The sequence below is a fragment of the Sparus aurata genome, chromosome 19 (genome assembly GCF_900880675.1).
Source record: "Sparus aurata chromosome 19, fSpaAur1.1, whole genome shotgun sequence".
Classification (NCBI taxonomy): domain Eukaryota; kingdom Metazoa; phylum Chordata; class Actinopteri; order Spariformes; family Sparidae; genus Sparus; species Sparus aurata.
Window position 1 is genome coordinate 22,801,179 of NC_044205.1, and position 18,172 is coordinate 22,819,350.

An 18,172-nucleotide genomic window follows, 5' to 3' on the forward strand; every position below is an offset into this window, starting at 1 on the left:
CAGCAAATATAAGCCGAAGCTACCAGGACAGGCTGACACGCGAGCTCTATTTTAACAGGTGAGCGGGCCGGGCCATCCTTAAATCCTTCAGAGGCTGTATCCATTACAGGATCCATGAGAGGTGGGTAAGAGGCAGAGAGCATGGAGGGGCTGCTTCACTGCACACCGCACAACCTCTCTTTACACTCTAACTGGCAATTGTTAAATTCTCACTCGTGTCAGTCTTCTTCACAATTTAGAGGCTCCCCCGTCAGGTATCTCCTCGTGGACAAAACTTCCCCTCCCGGCAGCCACTGATGTCTGAGAGTGAAACAGTAAAGTAATTCTGCAGCCTGACGCCGTCGCTTTTCTAGGTTTTTTTTCTTTTTTTTTTCTCATTACACAGCGGACTTAAAGATTCATGAGGGAACTTGCATTCAAACAAGCTTAATATCCATCCGGCTTCATACTAGTAACAACGCAGTCTGGCAGCGGGGGAGTGAATCATAGTGCCCCAGTGACTCGCAAGGGCCCGGATATGCAAATGTGTGAGTCGGTGCAATAGATTATTCAAATGCGTAGATGCTTTGCCGTCGGGGTCGCCCCGCTGCCGAGACGTGGTCACTCCCCGTGCGTAATGACCCACCCTCCCCATCCATGTGCAGCGTTTTCCTCTGCAGAGTCGAAGGCTGTTAGATGCACGGGTGACGCACGGGTGACACATGGGTGACAAAAGCTGACACGGTCTGGCCGGTGGCTTCGTAGGCCACCCACACAAGAGCTGAATGGATGAATGGCTGCCCGACATCCCTGTATTCTAGAATTTCACAAGGTGTCTGGCTTGTTTGTTGTTGTTTTTTTACATGTCAGAACAGAAACAGAAGTAAAATTGGAGAAGTGGTTGAAATAATGATGTTGAAATCATTTGCTGACCCTGCAAATGTGTGTGTGTGTGTGTGTGTGTGAGCATATTTCTCGTTATTCCCAAGAAGAAGAATCAGAATCATCTCTGACAGTTTGTCATTCTGAAATTGGAAGACAGATTTGCAGAAGAGAAAAAGTAAGAATCATTTGAATAGTTTGACATTTTGGGAAAATTGTTTTCTATGGTTTCTGACTAAGATTTTGACAAGAAGATTTGTAGAATGTGTCTCTTTGGTAAATATGAGCCCGCGGCCGCTTAGCTTAGCACAAAGACTGTAAAAGGGGAGGCAGCTAGCCTGGTTCTGACTTTTAGCCTCGAAGCTCAATAATTGTTTTGTTTTTTCTCATTTGTTTAACTTGTCCTGCCTCTTTCTCTCCCTGTCGTCTTTTAAGGAAGCTAAAACCAGTTAGCATGTAACTGCTTTTAGCTTCCGTGAAAGACAACAGCTAACATTAGCATCCAACCACTTCTTTGCTAACTAAATCCTGCGATAATGTTACACTATACAATAGAAAAGCAGTAAATTAACTAACGTATCAACACACATCGTGGACACATTCATTTCATCCCCAAACTAAAACACTGGATGTTATCAAGCAGTAACGTTAGCTAGATAGAAGTTGGATGCTAACGTTAGCTAACAGGCTGTTAATTATGGCCTGATATCCCTCCAGATTTATCACTAATCATTATTTTTCAGTTGCTGATCAACTGGGAAGTTGTTTAATGATGATAATTTATCAGATTTCCTCCAGTTACACCCGGAAAAAGCACCATAAAACTGTCCGAGCACCCAAGCTTCCCACCCTCAACCTAATCTATGGCACAGAAGACTCAGATCAATCAGGCTATGGCCACACAGATAATACTCCTCATCAGTCAGATCAATTTTCTTTTGGTTCTGGAGAAACATGACTCCTAGCTCTTCCATTCAGAGTTCAAACCCCTGGCTGAGTTCCACCACGTCTGTCAATTAAAAGTGCAAGGTGAGGCTGCTGCAATTTGCATGGTTATTTGTCAAATTAGCGGCTAATAGGAAACCCTCCCTTACTGCAGTTTGATCCATCTGCCACCGGTCTGAGGCTGCAACTACTAATTGCTAACGCCTACACAAGCAGCAGGCAGGGGTATCGATTCCTCATCCTCACATTGCAAACATCTTGAACGACACTGAGAAAACCAGTGGTAATAGACCGTCAGGGGGGGGGAGGCATCACGGTGCCGGAGGAGGGTGAGACCGCGTCCACACGTTCAAGTACTGCTGCGCTCGCAACTTAACAAAAAAAAACCTTCGACTGTAACACATGACGACAGGTGACAAGTGGTGTGGACGTGGAAGGAGAGTGCGAGAAAATGTGCTCACTTAGAGGGGGAAAAAAAGGTACAGCGTCAGCAGATGTAATTAAATCTCGGGTATGGGGAAAAAAAAAAGCAAAGATTAAGTGTGTGTTTAATGGATCAATAATGATGGACAGACAAGACAAAGAAGATTAATCAAAGTGCTCAGAAAATAGAGCACTTAGGCGAGCAATTAATATGTCAAGGAAACCTTGCCGGGACAAAAAAAAATCCGTTAAAATAAATGTTAGAAGCGCTTCAAGGGCTATTACTTAGGATTATCACCATTGATTTTGTCTATATCTGTGTGCGAGCGCGGTGTTAATATTCCTATTGATTCACCACTTTTGAGCGGCGTTTGATAGACACCCCTCACGCACCGCGTCTCGTAAACTTTCACTTCCTGATTTTCATTACAGCGCCTCCGACCGTTCCCTCGTTTCCCTTCTAGGAGGGTCGTGAATATCGATCCCGGATGGAAAAGCATAAGTTCGGCATGTGCTTTGATGGAATGTGTCTCGACTTTTTCTATTAGCGTAATAGTGCATCAAAAACAACTGGGACTGGGAGCCACCGAGTCAATATGGCTGCCGGCCAGGACGGGCTAATTTCTTTGGCTTTGCCTCAGATGTTTTGCATAACGTGACTTAAAGTGAACGCGGGAGGTGAAGCAAGTGAAGTGGAGCTGTCTACTCTGCCCCTGTGTGTTACTGGATGTAAAGCACCACATGCTGTTGTTGTTGTTGCTGTTGTGCACGTATAGCAACCACAAGCCTCCACGACCCTGATAATGACAGCTAATGGTAACAAGCACAAATGAATGCGTTCCTGCCTTTTCCACTCCGATCGTGGTTATTGTTGTGTGCTGCGGTTTCTTTATAACGCCGGACTCACAGGATCTGCAGACTCCATCTCCTGCAGCCCGCTTTGTTTCTGGCTCTATTGAACCAGAAAAGATGGACTCTTAGTGGATATCTGGGGGCTTTTCTGCTCGTGATGGTCTCTCTCGCTTTTTTTTTTACCCCGTGTGTTCAATTTCATTACACTTACTGACACACTTCTAGACATTAACAGTGTGAAATTAGGAAATCAAGCAAGCAGTGCTATCTCGGACCATTGCCTCGCTCACCGAAGCCCCCCCTGCTATTGATTGCAGTGTATAATACACAGTGCGCTATTGATTGCTGAATACATACATTATAATCTGTTCCATCATAGTCATTTTCTGCAGATTGGACCATCGCTTCCCTCTCTCGTAACGAGAAAAGAAAAGATAATTTAATGACAACTATTTATATCTGAAGCGTACAATTACCGCGGCACTCACCTGGAAGCCGCTCTGATTGTAACACTTTGTCGTCTCTCCAACTTCTAACAGGAGCGTATTGGTCTCGCCTCCACTCCGTCTTCTCTGTTTTCACAATTTCCCCCTTATGTGCACACGGTTCCCCTTTTTTTTTCGCAAATGGCATGCTACCATTTTAACACAAAAATTGATGGAGGACCTGTCAGCCGGGTGCCCTCTTTACTTGTCACGGTGATGCATGCGGTGGCAAGTGCAACACTGGTGCATAAAGAGAAGAGTTTAAATGCTACGTGATCCATCAAGGTGCTCGCCGGCAATTTAGGGCAAGACACTACAGGTGAACCGGGTAAAAACTCGACGCTTCCTCCCGCTGATTATTTGCATTCATTTGCGAAATATTGTATTAGAGGCATTTTTCAAGGGAAATATATGTTGGACAGAAAACTGAATCCTGGATGAAGCCGTCTTTAAAACTCTGGTCTGACTTTTTGACAGATTAGAGTCAAAGGTGTTACCGCTTCATAAATCATAAAAATTCTGCCATCAGCCATAACGAAAAAAAAATCAATGTTCACCATGTTTTTAGGAATCTAATGCTCTAAAAAAATTTAAAAAAAAGGCTATGAATGATGAACAAACCTTCCTCTCAGAATATAGTTAAAGTTTGGTTTATGTCAATAATAACAACCTTATTTTGAATTCCGTATAATTACGATAAGTTCCGTACAAGAAGTGAATTGTGTAACAAATGGATCACCACAAAGCATCCGCAGTTGATCACTTTTACAGATATTTGTTCTTGCATCACGCTCTCTGGTATTTCATGTTCACGCATGCAAGTGAAGCGAATCTGATATCAGCCATCTAATCAGTAATGCAGCTAATTTTCTGGCAGCAAACTGGACGATCTCTCCATTTGACGTGATGTTGGAATTCGAATCACTGATGTATCGGGCGAGTCGCAAAAATGGCGACAAGGAACGTTGAGAGTGAAACACTTACCAGCCCCCATGTTTTCCAACAATATATCCAAATCTCGCGATAAAGGATGGGGTGGATGGTTAGATAGACAAGTAGTAACGTTGGAATTGTATGTTTGTAACTGAATTTACAAGTTTTGTGGTTGATGTAACTGCTAACCATCATGTTTTCCTAAACCTAACCAAACTGCGAGAGGACAACAAAGGTCCGGTACGCCTGATGGTTTTGTTGTTTCGTGAACCGTGATATCTGTCGTTTTGGGTGTGCTGTGGTTTCTTCTCTGTCCTCATACAGAGACCTTAAGCAGTGACGTCAAACACAACAAATGTATTCGCTGTTAATCGAAAATCACCTGGAATTGCTTTTCCTTTTGCCAACCGCAGACTGGACGGGAGCCCTGGCCTCTGTACTCTCTTCTCTCAAAACATTTTTCATTGCTCCGCGGCAGTGGGACGCAGGGTTTTGAATACATTACCTTTGACTCTATTATAGATTTGTGACGGGCGTCTCGCTCTATTCTCTGATGTTTCGCTGGTCAAACAGTCACAGGGACGTAGAGTGAAATCTAACATCCTTTAAAATAGATAGGCAAGCAACTCTGCTTGAATACTAGATCCGCACCATCACCTCTGCTCACCCCCCCGTCTTCACCTGATCCCACCTCGGCTGCTGCAGGCCCGGGGTATGTGCAGGATTTTGATTGAATCCGACAGGACCCGAAAGCACCCTAAAAAAGAAATCACCTGATGACATGAGCCACACAAACTGCTTTTTCAGTCAGGGCCGCTAACAAATTACTCACTCCGGGGGCTCGGGGATCGTACCTGTTATAGTATTTGGGCCATTCTGTCTTATTGATTGCATTTTTTTTTTTTTTTTTTTTTGGTGAGGCAGGCAGCCTCAGTGGACCGCTAATGACATGTAGCAGAGAGAAAAGTTCCCATAAGCGAGAAGATTCTTGGAATAATGAAGCGAACTTGACAATGGGAGCATTGAATGTGATCGTTAAGAACCAATTTGTCGGTAATCACAGCTCCTCTTAACCGGGCCTGAGCTAGAAAGGGTCTTGGACAACACTCTGCACGGGGCTGCGAGAAATTTAAGGCAGAACATCGTCTACCCGCCATGAGGGAGGTTTCCCTCCGAGTCACTTAGGGTCTAGCATCCACGAGGTGTGCTTAGAGTTTTTTGTGTGTTTCTTTTAAAGCATCTCAGATTCGTAGAGGTCCTGCGGGTCAGCCGCTCGCTTTCACTACTCTTCGGTTGCGTTTACACCTGCTGTTTTATCTCAGTGCTAATGCCGCTCTCAATTAGCCATCGGGAACATCGATGCTCCGCAGACACAAATAATTATTCTCACACCAGATGTAAATACCGTTGAGACGATCTGAATGTTTTGTCTAGGCCGTAAAAGGTTGAATCACACATTTGTGTTCATTTAAAGGTAGTTTACCACTTTATTATACTGCAGAGAAGTAAAGCCGACGTCGTTTTCAACCTCATAATGAGGTCGGCTGGTCCACTTATTATTTTTACAAGTTAGATATTTTTACATTTGCTCTCTTTCTGTCTTCGCGCTGCAATTGCCACACAAACATTTCTCCCAATCAAGGCTTATAAAATACACCAATGAAGCACCTGTGACTGTATAAGCAGGTAAGGAAGGATCAGCAATACATTATCGTAGTTAACGACATGTGTTTACAGGCAAATGTCACAGCTTTCTTTCACAGTTTTCTTAACTGTTGTGACAAGCAAAGAAGCACACTTTCTTCTTTTCAGGCAAAATACACGTTTTTTTTTTGTTTTTTTTATGTGGTTGCTCTTATATTGTCAATCATTCATTATCTGGTTATGGAAGTTTTTTTGCAGGGTGAAAATGTCCATAAATATACTAACAGTTAAATTATGGTGTAATAATATGTGTTACATAACGTTCATTAACTGCTTCTAAATATGCGGGTGAAGTTTCCTCAGTTGTCCCGAAAAGCAAAAAATATTTATGAATAAATTTAAGTGCGCTAATGCTTCTTTTCATGCTCGATATAAAGTAAATGTTTCATATGATCACCGTGATATTGTCATTTGCTCATTATCTGTTTATGCATTAGTTATAGGTGCTTGACAAGGTGAGAAATGCATTAATATGTACCTGAGAATATCCATAAAACATACTTACAACTGCAAGCCTTGAGGTGAAATAAGTTTCATAATCAGCATATTAGCAGACTTCTCAGCATGCATTGCGATACCCTTGATTATTCGTCACTTGAAGAAAACACACGTCTGTTATAGCTGTCTGGTTCCACACGAATTAAGACAGCATGTTAAATGTTTGTACTGAATTCAGTCGACCCCCTTAATTGATGATGAGATTATCAGTATATTGTCGTGACACTCATTCTGGAGTAAAGTAGCTGTTGATTCAACTTAATGGCTTCAGTTTATAGAGCATGGCATCTCAAGTTCACTTAGCTTCAAACTGTGTTTTTTTCCCAATAAAGAAAACTTTAAAGAAGACTTTAAACCAATCACTGAAGTAGAGATAACTCAGAAATTTAAGGTGGCCGTTCAACTAACTGCCTGCATCTGTTAGTGGGTTGGTCGGTTTGTCAGCAGGTTTTCACCAAAAAACGTCTCGACAGATTTCCTTGAAACTTAGATGGTTCATTGGGTGGGCCCAGAATAGATCCCGTCAACTTTTGATGCTTAAAGCAACAGAATCACAGACTAGGATTTAGTGGCCGGTAGATATGAGCGAGTCCAATTTGATGTGGATCCAAATAAACAAAATAAAATAAATATGTGCACTTCATAGTTTCAATGACTGATTTTTGTTATGGCAAAACAAACTAAATAAACAAACTCTTTTTGTTTTCATGTCTGAATAAACTGAATAACCAAGCTGACGTTGAAGGCCAACACAATTTCATACTGTTTTACTTTGTTTATGTGGCGGACCCTGCCACCATTCTAGGATCAAACAGTGTTCTGGACACCTTATTTTCATCTGAGATCAGCTTGTTTATTCAGTAATAGATGGTTTGTGTTATTACCTCATTAATATTGTAAATATTACAATGGATTCTCCCAAACTACATGATGCTTCTTCAGATGAAACAGCCCAAAATTGTCTTTCATGACGTGTTATAAACGCATTTATTAATTCTTTCAAGACTCCTAACAACAAAATATTAAGAGGTGAAAAAAAGCTATTCTGAATAAACGATAGTTTAGTTTTTAGAGACTCATCCAAGGTCGTCAGAAACCGACGTTTCGGGTTGGCAGGTCTTGCCGGCAAGTAAACCACAGCGCCTGTATTGATGATCTGGGAATTAAGTAGGATATACAACCATTATTTTCATCCTGAGAAGCAATTTAATGTCATCAAAACACTCAGATCTGTATTCAGAGCTGATAAGACAATCGATCTACTGTAAATGTTGGACCTTTCAAATAGCACACAGGCCGCTTTAGCATCATTTAGCACGAGGGGGAAAAAACACTGATTGTTTTGCATAATTATGCTAAATTGACTTTTATGCTCCTGCTTGTGGTTTCTCTGACCTCTGTGGCATTTACTGCATTGTCCTACAAGGCAAAAAAAAAGAAAAAAATGCAGCCATCTGGTACTCCAGACAAGTCAAGCAGAAATGCTAAGATGCTCTGTGTTTGCAGCTATTATCTGACCGGCTCCACCGCAGCAAAATAATTCCAGCTGTACATGATTTAAGATGACACATCTGATGCTCAAAGGCGGCTGTGGAATTAGATTTTGCCATTTGAAAGACAGACAAACAACATCTCTGTCAGAACATCACACATCACCTCATCATACAGTACAGCAGCAGCAGATGTATAGGAGTATAATTATACAAAGAAATTGCGGTTATTTCTGTTTCAAAGGCACCAGTTCAAACACTTTCATAGACTCTCACCCCCTCCCACCTCCACCCAGCCTCCTGCTGTTATTGTTGCTGCTGATGCTGCTGCTGCTGCTGTTGCCATTGTTGTTCCCGCTGTTTGTGTTGTTGCTGCTCTGTTCGCCGTTGCTGTTTATTAGCTTCCCTCTGTATGTCCCACCAGTGACCAATCTCATCATTCTGAAACTTTTGGTTGATTCTAGTTTTTATTTTTTTTCTTTATATGTTTTTTTTTCTTTGCTTTTGTACTTATGGTGGTTTGCTTTCTCTGATTTCTATTGGCAGTTCAGGCGAACAGTTGGGTTTTTCCTCTTTGATTCATAAAGTTGACGATCAATTGTGGCATGTTTAGAAGCAGTTGTTGGTTTGTGAGCAGGATAACACAAAAACTACTGCACGGATTCCCATGAAACTTGGATGGAGGATGGATTTCAGCCCACAATAGACCCCATGAAATTTTGGTGCAGATCCACATAAAGGGACACATCCAGGAATCTTTCCTTTGACGTGGCATTCTTCAACATTTTCGTTGATTTCCCAGGTAACAATGTATGGATCCTGCTATCTATTATAGTTTCTGTTTGTCTTTTCTTTTGTCCATGCAGAGTTTTGGTTTCTCTGATTTCCATTTATGATTCAACAGACAGTTTCTCTTTGATTAAGACAGCTGACAGTTTTGTTATAGTTTCAAGGCACTTTTCTGTTAGTTGGTTAGTTGGTCGGTTGGTTTGTCAGCAGGATTACACAAAAACTACAGCACAGATTCCCATGAAACTTGAATGGAGGATGGATTTCAGCCCACAATAGACCCCATTGAAATTTTGGTGCAGATCCACATAAAGGGACACATCCAGTCATCACTTCTTTGACGTGGCATTCTTCAGCATTTTTGTTGATTTCCCAGGTAACAATGTATGGATCCTGCTGTCTATTATAGTTTCTGTCTTTCTTGTCTTTTGTCCATACAGAGTTTTGGCTTCTCTGATTTCCATCTGCGATTCAACAGTTTCTCTTTGATTTAGACAGCTGACAGTTTTGTTATAGTTTCAAGGCACTTTTTCTGTTAGTTTGTTGGTTGGTCAGTTGGTTTGTCAGCAGGATTACACAAAAAACTTGGATGGAGGATGGATTTCAGCCAAGAAAATTCAACTCTTTTGGATTCTCTTAGATGTATACAGTTAACCATCCATTATGTAATGGTTTAAAAGCACTTGTTGGTTTGTTGGCAGGATGACACAAAAATGACTGCACAGATTTCCATGAAACTTGAATGGAGGATGGATTTCAGCCCACAATAGACCCCATGAAATTTTGGTGCAGATCCACATAAAGGGATACATCCAGGAATCTTTCCTTTGACGTGGCATTCTTCAACATTTTCGTTGATTTCCCAGGTAACAATGTATGGATCCTGCTATCTATTATAGTTTCATAGTTTCTGTTTGTCTTTTCTTTTGTCCATGCAGAGTTTTGGTTTCTCTGATTTTTATTTGTGATTCATCATACAATTTATTTTTCATTTAGACAGCTGACAGTTTTGTTTCTGTTCGTTGGTCGGTTGGTTGGTTGGTTGGTTGGTTGGTTTGTCTGCAGGATTACACAAAAACTACAGCACAGATTTCCATGAAACTTGAATGGAGGATGGATTACAGCCCACAATAGACCCCATGAAATTTTGGTGCAGATCCACATAAAGGGACACATCCAGTCATCACTTCTATGACGTGGCATTCTTCAACATTTTCGTTGATTTCCCAGGTAACAATGTATGGATCCTGCTATCTATTATAGTTTCTGTTTTTCTTGTCTTTTGTCCGTACAGAGTTTTGGCTTCTCTGATTTCCATCTGCGATTCAACAGTTTCTCTTTGATTTAGACAGCTGACAGTTTTGTTATAGGTTCAAGGCACTTTTTCTGTTAGTTTGTTGGTTGGTCAGTTGGTTTGTCAGCAGGATTACACAAAAACTTGGATGGAGGATGGATTTCAGCCAAGAAAATTCAACTCTTTTGGATTCTCTTAGATGTATACAGTTAACCATCCATTATGTAATGGTCTCAAAGCACTTGTTGGTTTGTTGGCAGGATTACACAAAAATGACTGAACAGATTTCCACGAAACTTGAATGGAGGATGGATTTCAGCCCACAATAGACCCCATGAAATTTTGGTGCAGATCCACATAAAGGGACACATCCAGGAATCTTTCCTTTGACGTGGCATTCTTTAACATTTTCGTTGATTTCCCAGGTAACAATGTATGGATCCTACTATCTATTATAGTTTCATAGTTTCTGTTTGTCTTTTCTTTTGTCCATGCAGAGTTTTGGTTTCTCTGATTTTTATTTGTGATTCGTCATACAATTTCTTTTTCATTTAGACAGCTGACAGTTTTGTTATAGTTTCAAGGCACTTTTTCTGTTAGTTGGTTGGTTGGTTGGTTGGTTTGTCAGCAGGATTACACAAAAACTACAGCACAGATTTCCATGAAACTTGAATGGAGGATGGATTACAGCCCACAATAGACCCCATGAAATTTTGGTGCAGATCCACATAAAGGGACACATCCAGGAATCTTTTCTTTGACATGGCATTCTTCAACATTTTTGTTGATTTCCCAGGTAACAATGTATGGATCCTGCTATCTATTATAGTTTCTGTTTGTCTTTTCTTTTGTCCATGCAGAGTTTTGGTTTCTCTGATTTTTATTTGTGATTCAGCAGACAGTTTCTCTTTGATTAAGACAGCTGACAGTTTTGTTATAGTTTCAAGGCACTTTTTCTGTTAGTTGGTTAGTTGGTCGGTTGGTTTGTCAGCAAGATTACACAAAAACTACAGCACAGATTCCCATGAAACTTGAATGGAGGATGGATTTCAGCCCACAATAGACCCCATGAAATTTTGGTGCAGATCCACATAAAGGGACACATCCAGTCATCACTTCTTTGACGTGGCATTCTTTAACATTTTCGTTGATTTCCCAGGTAACAATGTATGGATCCTGCTATCTATTATAATTTCTGTTTTTCTTGTCTTTTGTCCGTACAGAGTTTTGGCTTCTCTGATTTCCATCTGCAATTCAACAGTTTCTCTTTGATTTAGACAGCTGACAGTTTTGTTATAGTTTCAAGGCACTTTTTCTGTTAGTTTGTTGGTTGGTCAGTTGGTTTGTCAGCAGGATTACACAAAAACTTGGATGGAGGATGGATTTCAGCCAAGAAAATTCAACTCTTTTGGATTCTCTTAGATGTATACAGTTAACCATCCATTATGTAATGGTTTCAAAGCACTTGTTGGTTTGTTGGCAGGATTACACAAAAATGACTGAACAGATTTCCACGAAACTTGGATGGAGGATGGATTTCAGCCAAGAACAGACCCACTTTAACTTTTGGTGCTGATCTGGATAAAGGCACGGTTCCAAGATTTGCGAGATGGGGCATTCTTGATGGAAAAAAATAAGTCATATTTAGGTGGCAGGTACGCATGGATGAGAACAAGTCGATGCAGATCCAAATACACCTTGTTCTGGCAGATTTAAATATTATTTCTTTGATATTGTATTCAGCTCGAGACAGTCAGGCTTTGTGGAGGTACGTGCTCTACTGAGTGCTGAGTGCCATTCTAGTAGTTATATTTACTTTTGTGTGTATTGTTAGCCTCTTATGTGAACTTTACAGATGATATATAGCAATTCTTTGATCAGAGAACGATCTTAAAGCAAGACGTTGATTTACAGATCTTAACAAAGTCTAAGAGAGCTGAACAGAATTGAAAAATCACCTCATCTCTTGGGTGGAGTCACTATGTTTCCTTATATTGAGGCCAGAAAAAGTGATGATGAAACATACAGGGTACTTCAGAGCACACAGTCAATCTTTGTTAAGTCAAGTCCAAGATACAAACTTATAATAATAAGAAAATATAATGCAAGTTCAACCATCAGAGTGAAATGAGGGCATCTTGCAGGTCTATTCTAATTGCTGATGCATTACTGGCCTCTAGTGGCGACTGGTGGTACGAGTGTAACGGCTTGTGTAAACAGCAATAATGCTGGAATCGAGGCTCTCGAGCAACCTTGTGATGTTAACTGTAAGTAAATTATATGACACTTGACAGGGCCGGTGTTTATAGTGTCACTTCAACATTGACTAAAATCAGCGCTAAGGACCGTCGCCTCTAACGAGTGTAATCACCCGACAGATTTTCACTAATTTCCATCAGATAATTACACATTAGAGCCACACGAGACGGGAAACTCGGTATAAATAAGCATCAGTCTTCCTCTGCAATCTGTCGAGGTGGTGGGGGGTGGGGCGGAGTTGAAAGCGAGTATCTTTGTGAAACTACAAACTGAATAATTCACGTTTCATGTAAGATCAAATGCATATGTGGACAGCTACACAAAAGACGCGCGTGGAAGTCACAATATGGTGCTGTACATGAACGCTAAGGGCGTAATTACAGCTGTCTCTCACTTCAATCAATGGCATTGATTGACATATCACAGAACAGTAATCAAACGCAACCCAGAGGTCCACTTCAGTCGGTGACGGCATTGAAAATAACGTGTCGCCAAAGAAACACAGTCTGTATGCAAATGTAGACAATCAGCAGTGATTACAGCACAGTAACTTTATTCATAACGGACAAAAACAACAGAGTGCACTTTTCTTCTGGGACTCATTTGAAATGCATTTGTGTATTCTCATTTCTTCTGGATTGGAGCGTCGTCCCTCTCCGCTGGGAATATTTCAATTTCCTTGATGATCCGATCAGCAATTTTCTTGTTGTTTGCCGAAACCATCCTCCGGGACATCAAATCGAATGGTCCACCTTGAATTGTCAAACAAAGCCTGTTTTTTAGAAGGGGGGTTTCACCAAAACACAAAGCCTGGTTTATAGCCACGCAGTTCACAGATCTGATTGACATACCATCAACATCCAGTAGTATTCCTCCGGCTTCTTTGACGATAACCGCTCCAGCAGCAATGTCCCAGCAGTGGATCCCGATCTCGAAGAAGGCCTCCACCGCCCCACACGCCACCAGACACATGTTAGTGGCAGCGGTCCCAGATCCACGGAGCCTGTTAGGACGGATCGATTAGAGATGAATGAACACAAGGAGGCTGCGGTGTCCTACAAAGGCAGCGAACAGTGACTATAGAGGAAGTGACGTGGAGAAAAAAAGGGCTCGCTATGCTTTTTTTTAAGACTGATGTGTAAACATACATAATTTGCCGATATAGCATGATTCTGATTTTGGATTTTACTGGTTTGCTTCTCAATCTGGGGACCCATGAATAAGAGCCACTGTCTCGTGTCTTCAGTATCCATTCATGTGCTGTTTTAAATGCCAGAAAGTCAGATTCTGGTCTTGTACTTTGTTTCGGTTTTGTGGAGCAGCACATAATGAGTTTGTGTACGTGTGTGAAGACAACTTACCCGTGTACTGGGATGCAGAGGATCTTCTGCATGGTAGAGAAGATCTTCTTTACTTTCTCCGGGCTTCTGTCAGTCCCGTGTTCGGAGATGATAATAGACTTCTTGATTTCTGTAATTACAGGTGTGACAGTGACTGTGAAGGTGCATCCTCGAACAGTTCCCGGCAAAAGTCATCCAAATTGGATGTGTAGCCTTTTAGATCTGGATGATTCTGCTCAAATTTGACTATGGATATATTTCAAGGGCAATGGATGACATTTATAGTCACTGCAAAACTCATGTATTGTGTTATTTCTAGTATTCATGACTTTCTTCCCACTTTCAGATATGCAAAGTAGTATGTTGTCGGACTGTATTACCTTCCACATCGGACACTGTGATCCGATCATCGTCGCAGAAAGCTCCCTTCCCCCTCCTTGCTTTATACATCTTGTCCTCCAAGCAGCTGTACACCACACCGAACTCCAACTGAGAAGACGATATTCCATCAGCGTTCACATATGGAGTCTGCAGAATCTATATTTATTGAACGTATAACTCTATCTTGTTTGATCTGACGTACCTCCTTGTTGACAGCGAAGGCGATCGACACAGCCACGAACGGGAATCTGTAAATACAGAGGAGGCTCGTGTGAGGAAGTTTGACATTTTGGGGACAGTATATATACTTTATTCCTGAGATGCGGATGCTCTTGTGGCCCTCTGTTAAATATAAAGACATGTTTAGCTGGGGCAAGTAACAGTTAGCTTAGCCTTTTTTTTTAGCTTGGCATAAACACTGGAAACAGGGGAAACAGCTAGCGTGGCTATGTTCAGAGGTAACAAAATCTGTACGTCAAAATAAAAGCACTATTTTGTTTGAACATTTTGAACATCAGTATCCATGTAGCACTTTACCCTCTTTTTATGCTAAGCTATGCTAACAGAGAGCTGGCTGCAGCTTCGTATTTAGTGACAGTGGTGTAAATCTTCCAATCCAACTTGCTGCAACAAAACTAATAGTGTGTAACCAAAAATATCAAACTATTGCTTGACTGCTAGGCTAATGAACAGGCATGTAGCTGCTGTCTTCCAGACCCTTATAAATCAAGTAATTGTGCTAGCTAGGTTGAGCTCATGAGTGACGAGTACCTTCAAAATACAGCCCATTTACACACCTATTTTTTTTTTAAAGGAATATGTTATCTGGATGATAAATGATTCGATCCTGACTGTATCTTTACACCTGGTATTTCTAATGTGTTATCTTTATCCTCATTGTGCTCAGATCTCTGTCTGAAGCAGCTGTATATCAGCCCCAGACTCCCTTATAAATCACAGAGTTTAAGGAGCTGTTGAGTCAGGGGAAACTTTATAAACTTTGTGAAACAATGTCTGTTCAAAATTCTTAATTATTTCCCCCCTCTTGTTAATTCGGCCTCAGTCATACATTAAGTTTTATCTTTTCTTCTTCTATTCTGTTTGCAGATCAGCTGTACGGATGAGTCCAGCGCAGCTATATCTCACTGTATATTATTAATTTCTCACCCATATTCACTTTCATGGCACAGAGTAGACTTTTAATCAGTAGAGCCGCATTTCTTTAAGCTTTCTGGCTTTGCTCACTCTCACTGTCCTGCTCACTTTATGTAGCTAAAAAGAAATGTATTGCGTGCGGGTGCCAGCACATTACACTGATGGCGTTTACATCTTCCTCAGATCCGAATGCAGTGCAAGCTTTACTACTTCCTGAACCAATCACTTTCCATTCACGAAACATTTCTTTTAATCCTGATTACTTGTCTGCGTATGGATCACATGTTAGTGGGTGTTAGTGTTTGACTAGATGTGGAAAATTCCTGAATTTCTATTTGTATATAACTGTTTGGAACAAATGAATCAATTACTCGAATGTACTGATCAACAATAGCCGAGCAGATGCTGAGTTGAATTGGTGCTTTGCTCCAATACAATATATTTAAAGACAAATTAGACTTCCAATGTTTATTGCAATAGGGGGTAAATTAACCAAGACAACACAGGGTGCTTTAGCGATCCTGACGTCTTACCCATGCACAAAGTTCGTGGTGCCGTCCACAGGGTCTATGATCCACGTGGGTTTGTCAGTTAAGATGCACGGCTCCCCCTTCGCGACCGACTCCTCTCCGATGAAGCTGCAGCGAAATATAACCGATGGACCAATATCACAGATATGACAGGGCAATGTTGTGCCTCGGTTACAAACAGAACAAGCACACAAAGACTCGTACACCGGTGTGTGTCTGGGTGAATGTCTCACCAGTGCGTGCCTTCCCCGAACTCCTCCTTAAGAGACCCGATGATGATCTTCTCCACCCTCTCATCGGTCTTGGTGACGAGGTCCACAGTGGAGCTCTTCGTGCAGACCTTTATTTCCTTCTCCCCGGCTTCCCGGATGACCTAAACGAACAGAACATTAAAAGCACATGCTTAAGATTTTGAGGTTAAAATAGGACAACACGACAGAAGACACACATTTAAGAGACTTTTTTTAACAGATGGTTCTAACGTACCGCTCCGGCTTTTCTCGCCACTGCGACAGCAAAGTCGTATTCTTTCTTCCACAGGTCTTCTGCCATTTTATCGGTTAAAAGGGGTTACAGAGGAGGGCCTGGAACACGAGGAAAAGCTGGTAAAAGTGCAACAACGACTCAATAAAAAACTGAATTCTTCAAAAATTGGTAGCATGTGTTTACAGCCTGCCTCCGAGGCCCGCAGAACAATGCGTCTCAACCTGCCTGCTTGGCACACTTCCCTTGCAACAGACCGAGTTACGCAACATTTCCGCAGCTGCCCGTCCATCCTGCGCGAGTGTAAATCAACACCACAGGCCACAGGTTTCAGACGTAGCGATTGAGATTAAGAAACAACCGTCGGCAAGGGCGTGGGTTTGACTTGAGAAGTGGCAGGTAGGGCAACAAAAACCTCAGATGATCTCCATTTGATGAATGCAAAGTGAAGCATGTGAAATCTTTGAATGGCATTTCCTGCGTTTTTACAAATTTGGAAACAGCACATTCCTTTGACACGTGTCACGTCACTTAAGATGAAATGATTTGCATTTCAGTTTTTTTGCATTGCAACAGATTTACGCAGCGTTCCCGAGCCGGTGTGGTGACATCCATAATACAATCGCGTGTTTCACAAGGCGATGAATCACACCCCGTACTCACTTTATACCCAATCACCATACTGTCACCTGCAGTTATCCCGTTAACTGTGGATGCATACATGCACAAAAACCTATTAAATATGCTGCTTTTGCGCTGTTTATATTTGAGATTATGTCAAAAAGAATTAGCAAATGTTCCCATTCTGTTTTATTTTATGAGTCCAAACTTTTTGGAATCAAGGTTGAACTAAAAAGTGAGTTCGTCAATCAGAACGGCCCATTTCAGAGTCATGTATCACATTGATCATAATTATTGATGCATTCATGTGTAAACATCCCTCATGTTGTAGCTGGTACAGGTGGAGGTAATGTGTACATAATACTTCATTATAATTTATTAGTCGATTCATATTTTACGTTAATAATCCAAATCTGAAAAGTAACTCATAAGTAAAGTTATCAAAACAAATGCAGTTAAGTAAAAAATGTAGTGGAGTAGAAGTGTAAAGTAACATTAAATAAAAATACTCAAGAAAAAAGTAAATGAATAAAGTAAAGTAGAAGAACTACAGAGTTATATAATAAGTACAGTAGTTGTAATGGCTGCTTCAGAAGGAATCCAGCCTTATAAATAGTTTTTTTTTATGATAATCTGCACAATAATGATGAAAGAAAAGAGTTATTCTACAGTCATCCATCCTCAGTGATGAGAAACAGACATTTAAAGGCACATACACTTCATCCATCCACATCTTAAAAAAATGAAAGGGAACCCTTACCTCGTCCAGTCAGGTGTGGCTGTCTCTCGTATAGCTCCGAGACACTTGTGCGCTTCCTTTTCTAAAAAACCTAACCTTAAGTTGCCTCTGTGGAGCGATGAGGCAACCCAAAAAGTTGGCATGACAAAGTGGGAAAAGTACTAGCACCGCCCTCGTGGGTTTCTTCATAGCAACCCGGGGAGGGAAAAAAAAAAACATTCTGTGCTGATGAGACTTGCAACAACATGATGCCGCATTTACTGCACAGTGAGTGCATGTATGGCCGCATAATGTAAGTGGAATTTTTTCTGCGCGTCTTCCGTAATTTTCCTGTGCCGGCCTCGCAGACGAATGAGTAGGTGTCACAGGAAGACACACCCTGCTGTGTAT

General features: G+C 41.3%; 1 protein-coding gene across 1 annotated transcript; it reads right to left on the reverse strand.

The window, feature by feature from the left end:
• Positions 1 to 13,052: 13,052 nt before the first annotated feature.
• Positions 13,053 to 17,933, reverse strand: LOC115570187 (inositol monophosphatase 1-like). Its single transcript, XM_030398578.1, has 9 exons — positions 17,804 to 17,933; positions 16,426 to 16,523; positions 16,173 to 16,312; positions 15,943 to 16,047; positions 14,457 to 14,502; positions 14,254 to 14,362; positions 13,895 to 14,003; positions 13,385 to 13,536; positions 13,053 to 13,285 (listed from the first exon to the last, which is right to left on the reverse strand). The coding sequence occupies exons 2-9, from the start codon at positions 16,489 to 16,491 to the stop codon at positions 13,158 to 13,160; spliced, it is 855 nt and encodes a 284-aa protein (XP_030254438.1). The 5' UTR covers positions 16,492 to 16,523; positions 17,804 to 17,933; the 3' UTR covers positions 13,053 to 13,157.
• Positions 17,934 to 18,172: the final 239 nt, after the last annotated feature.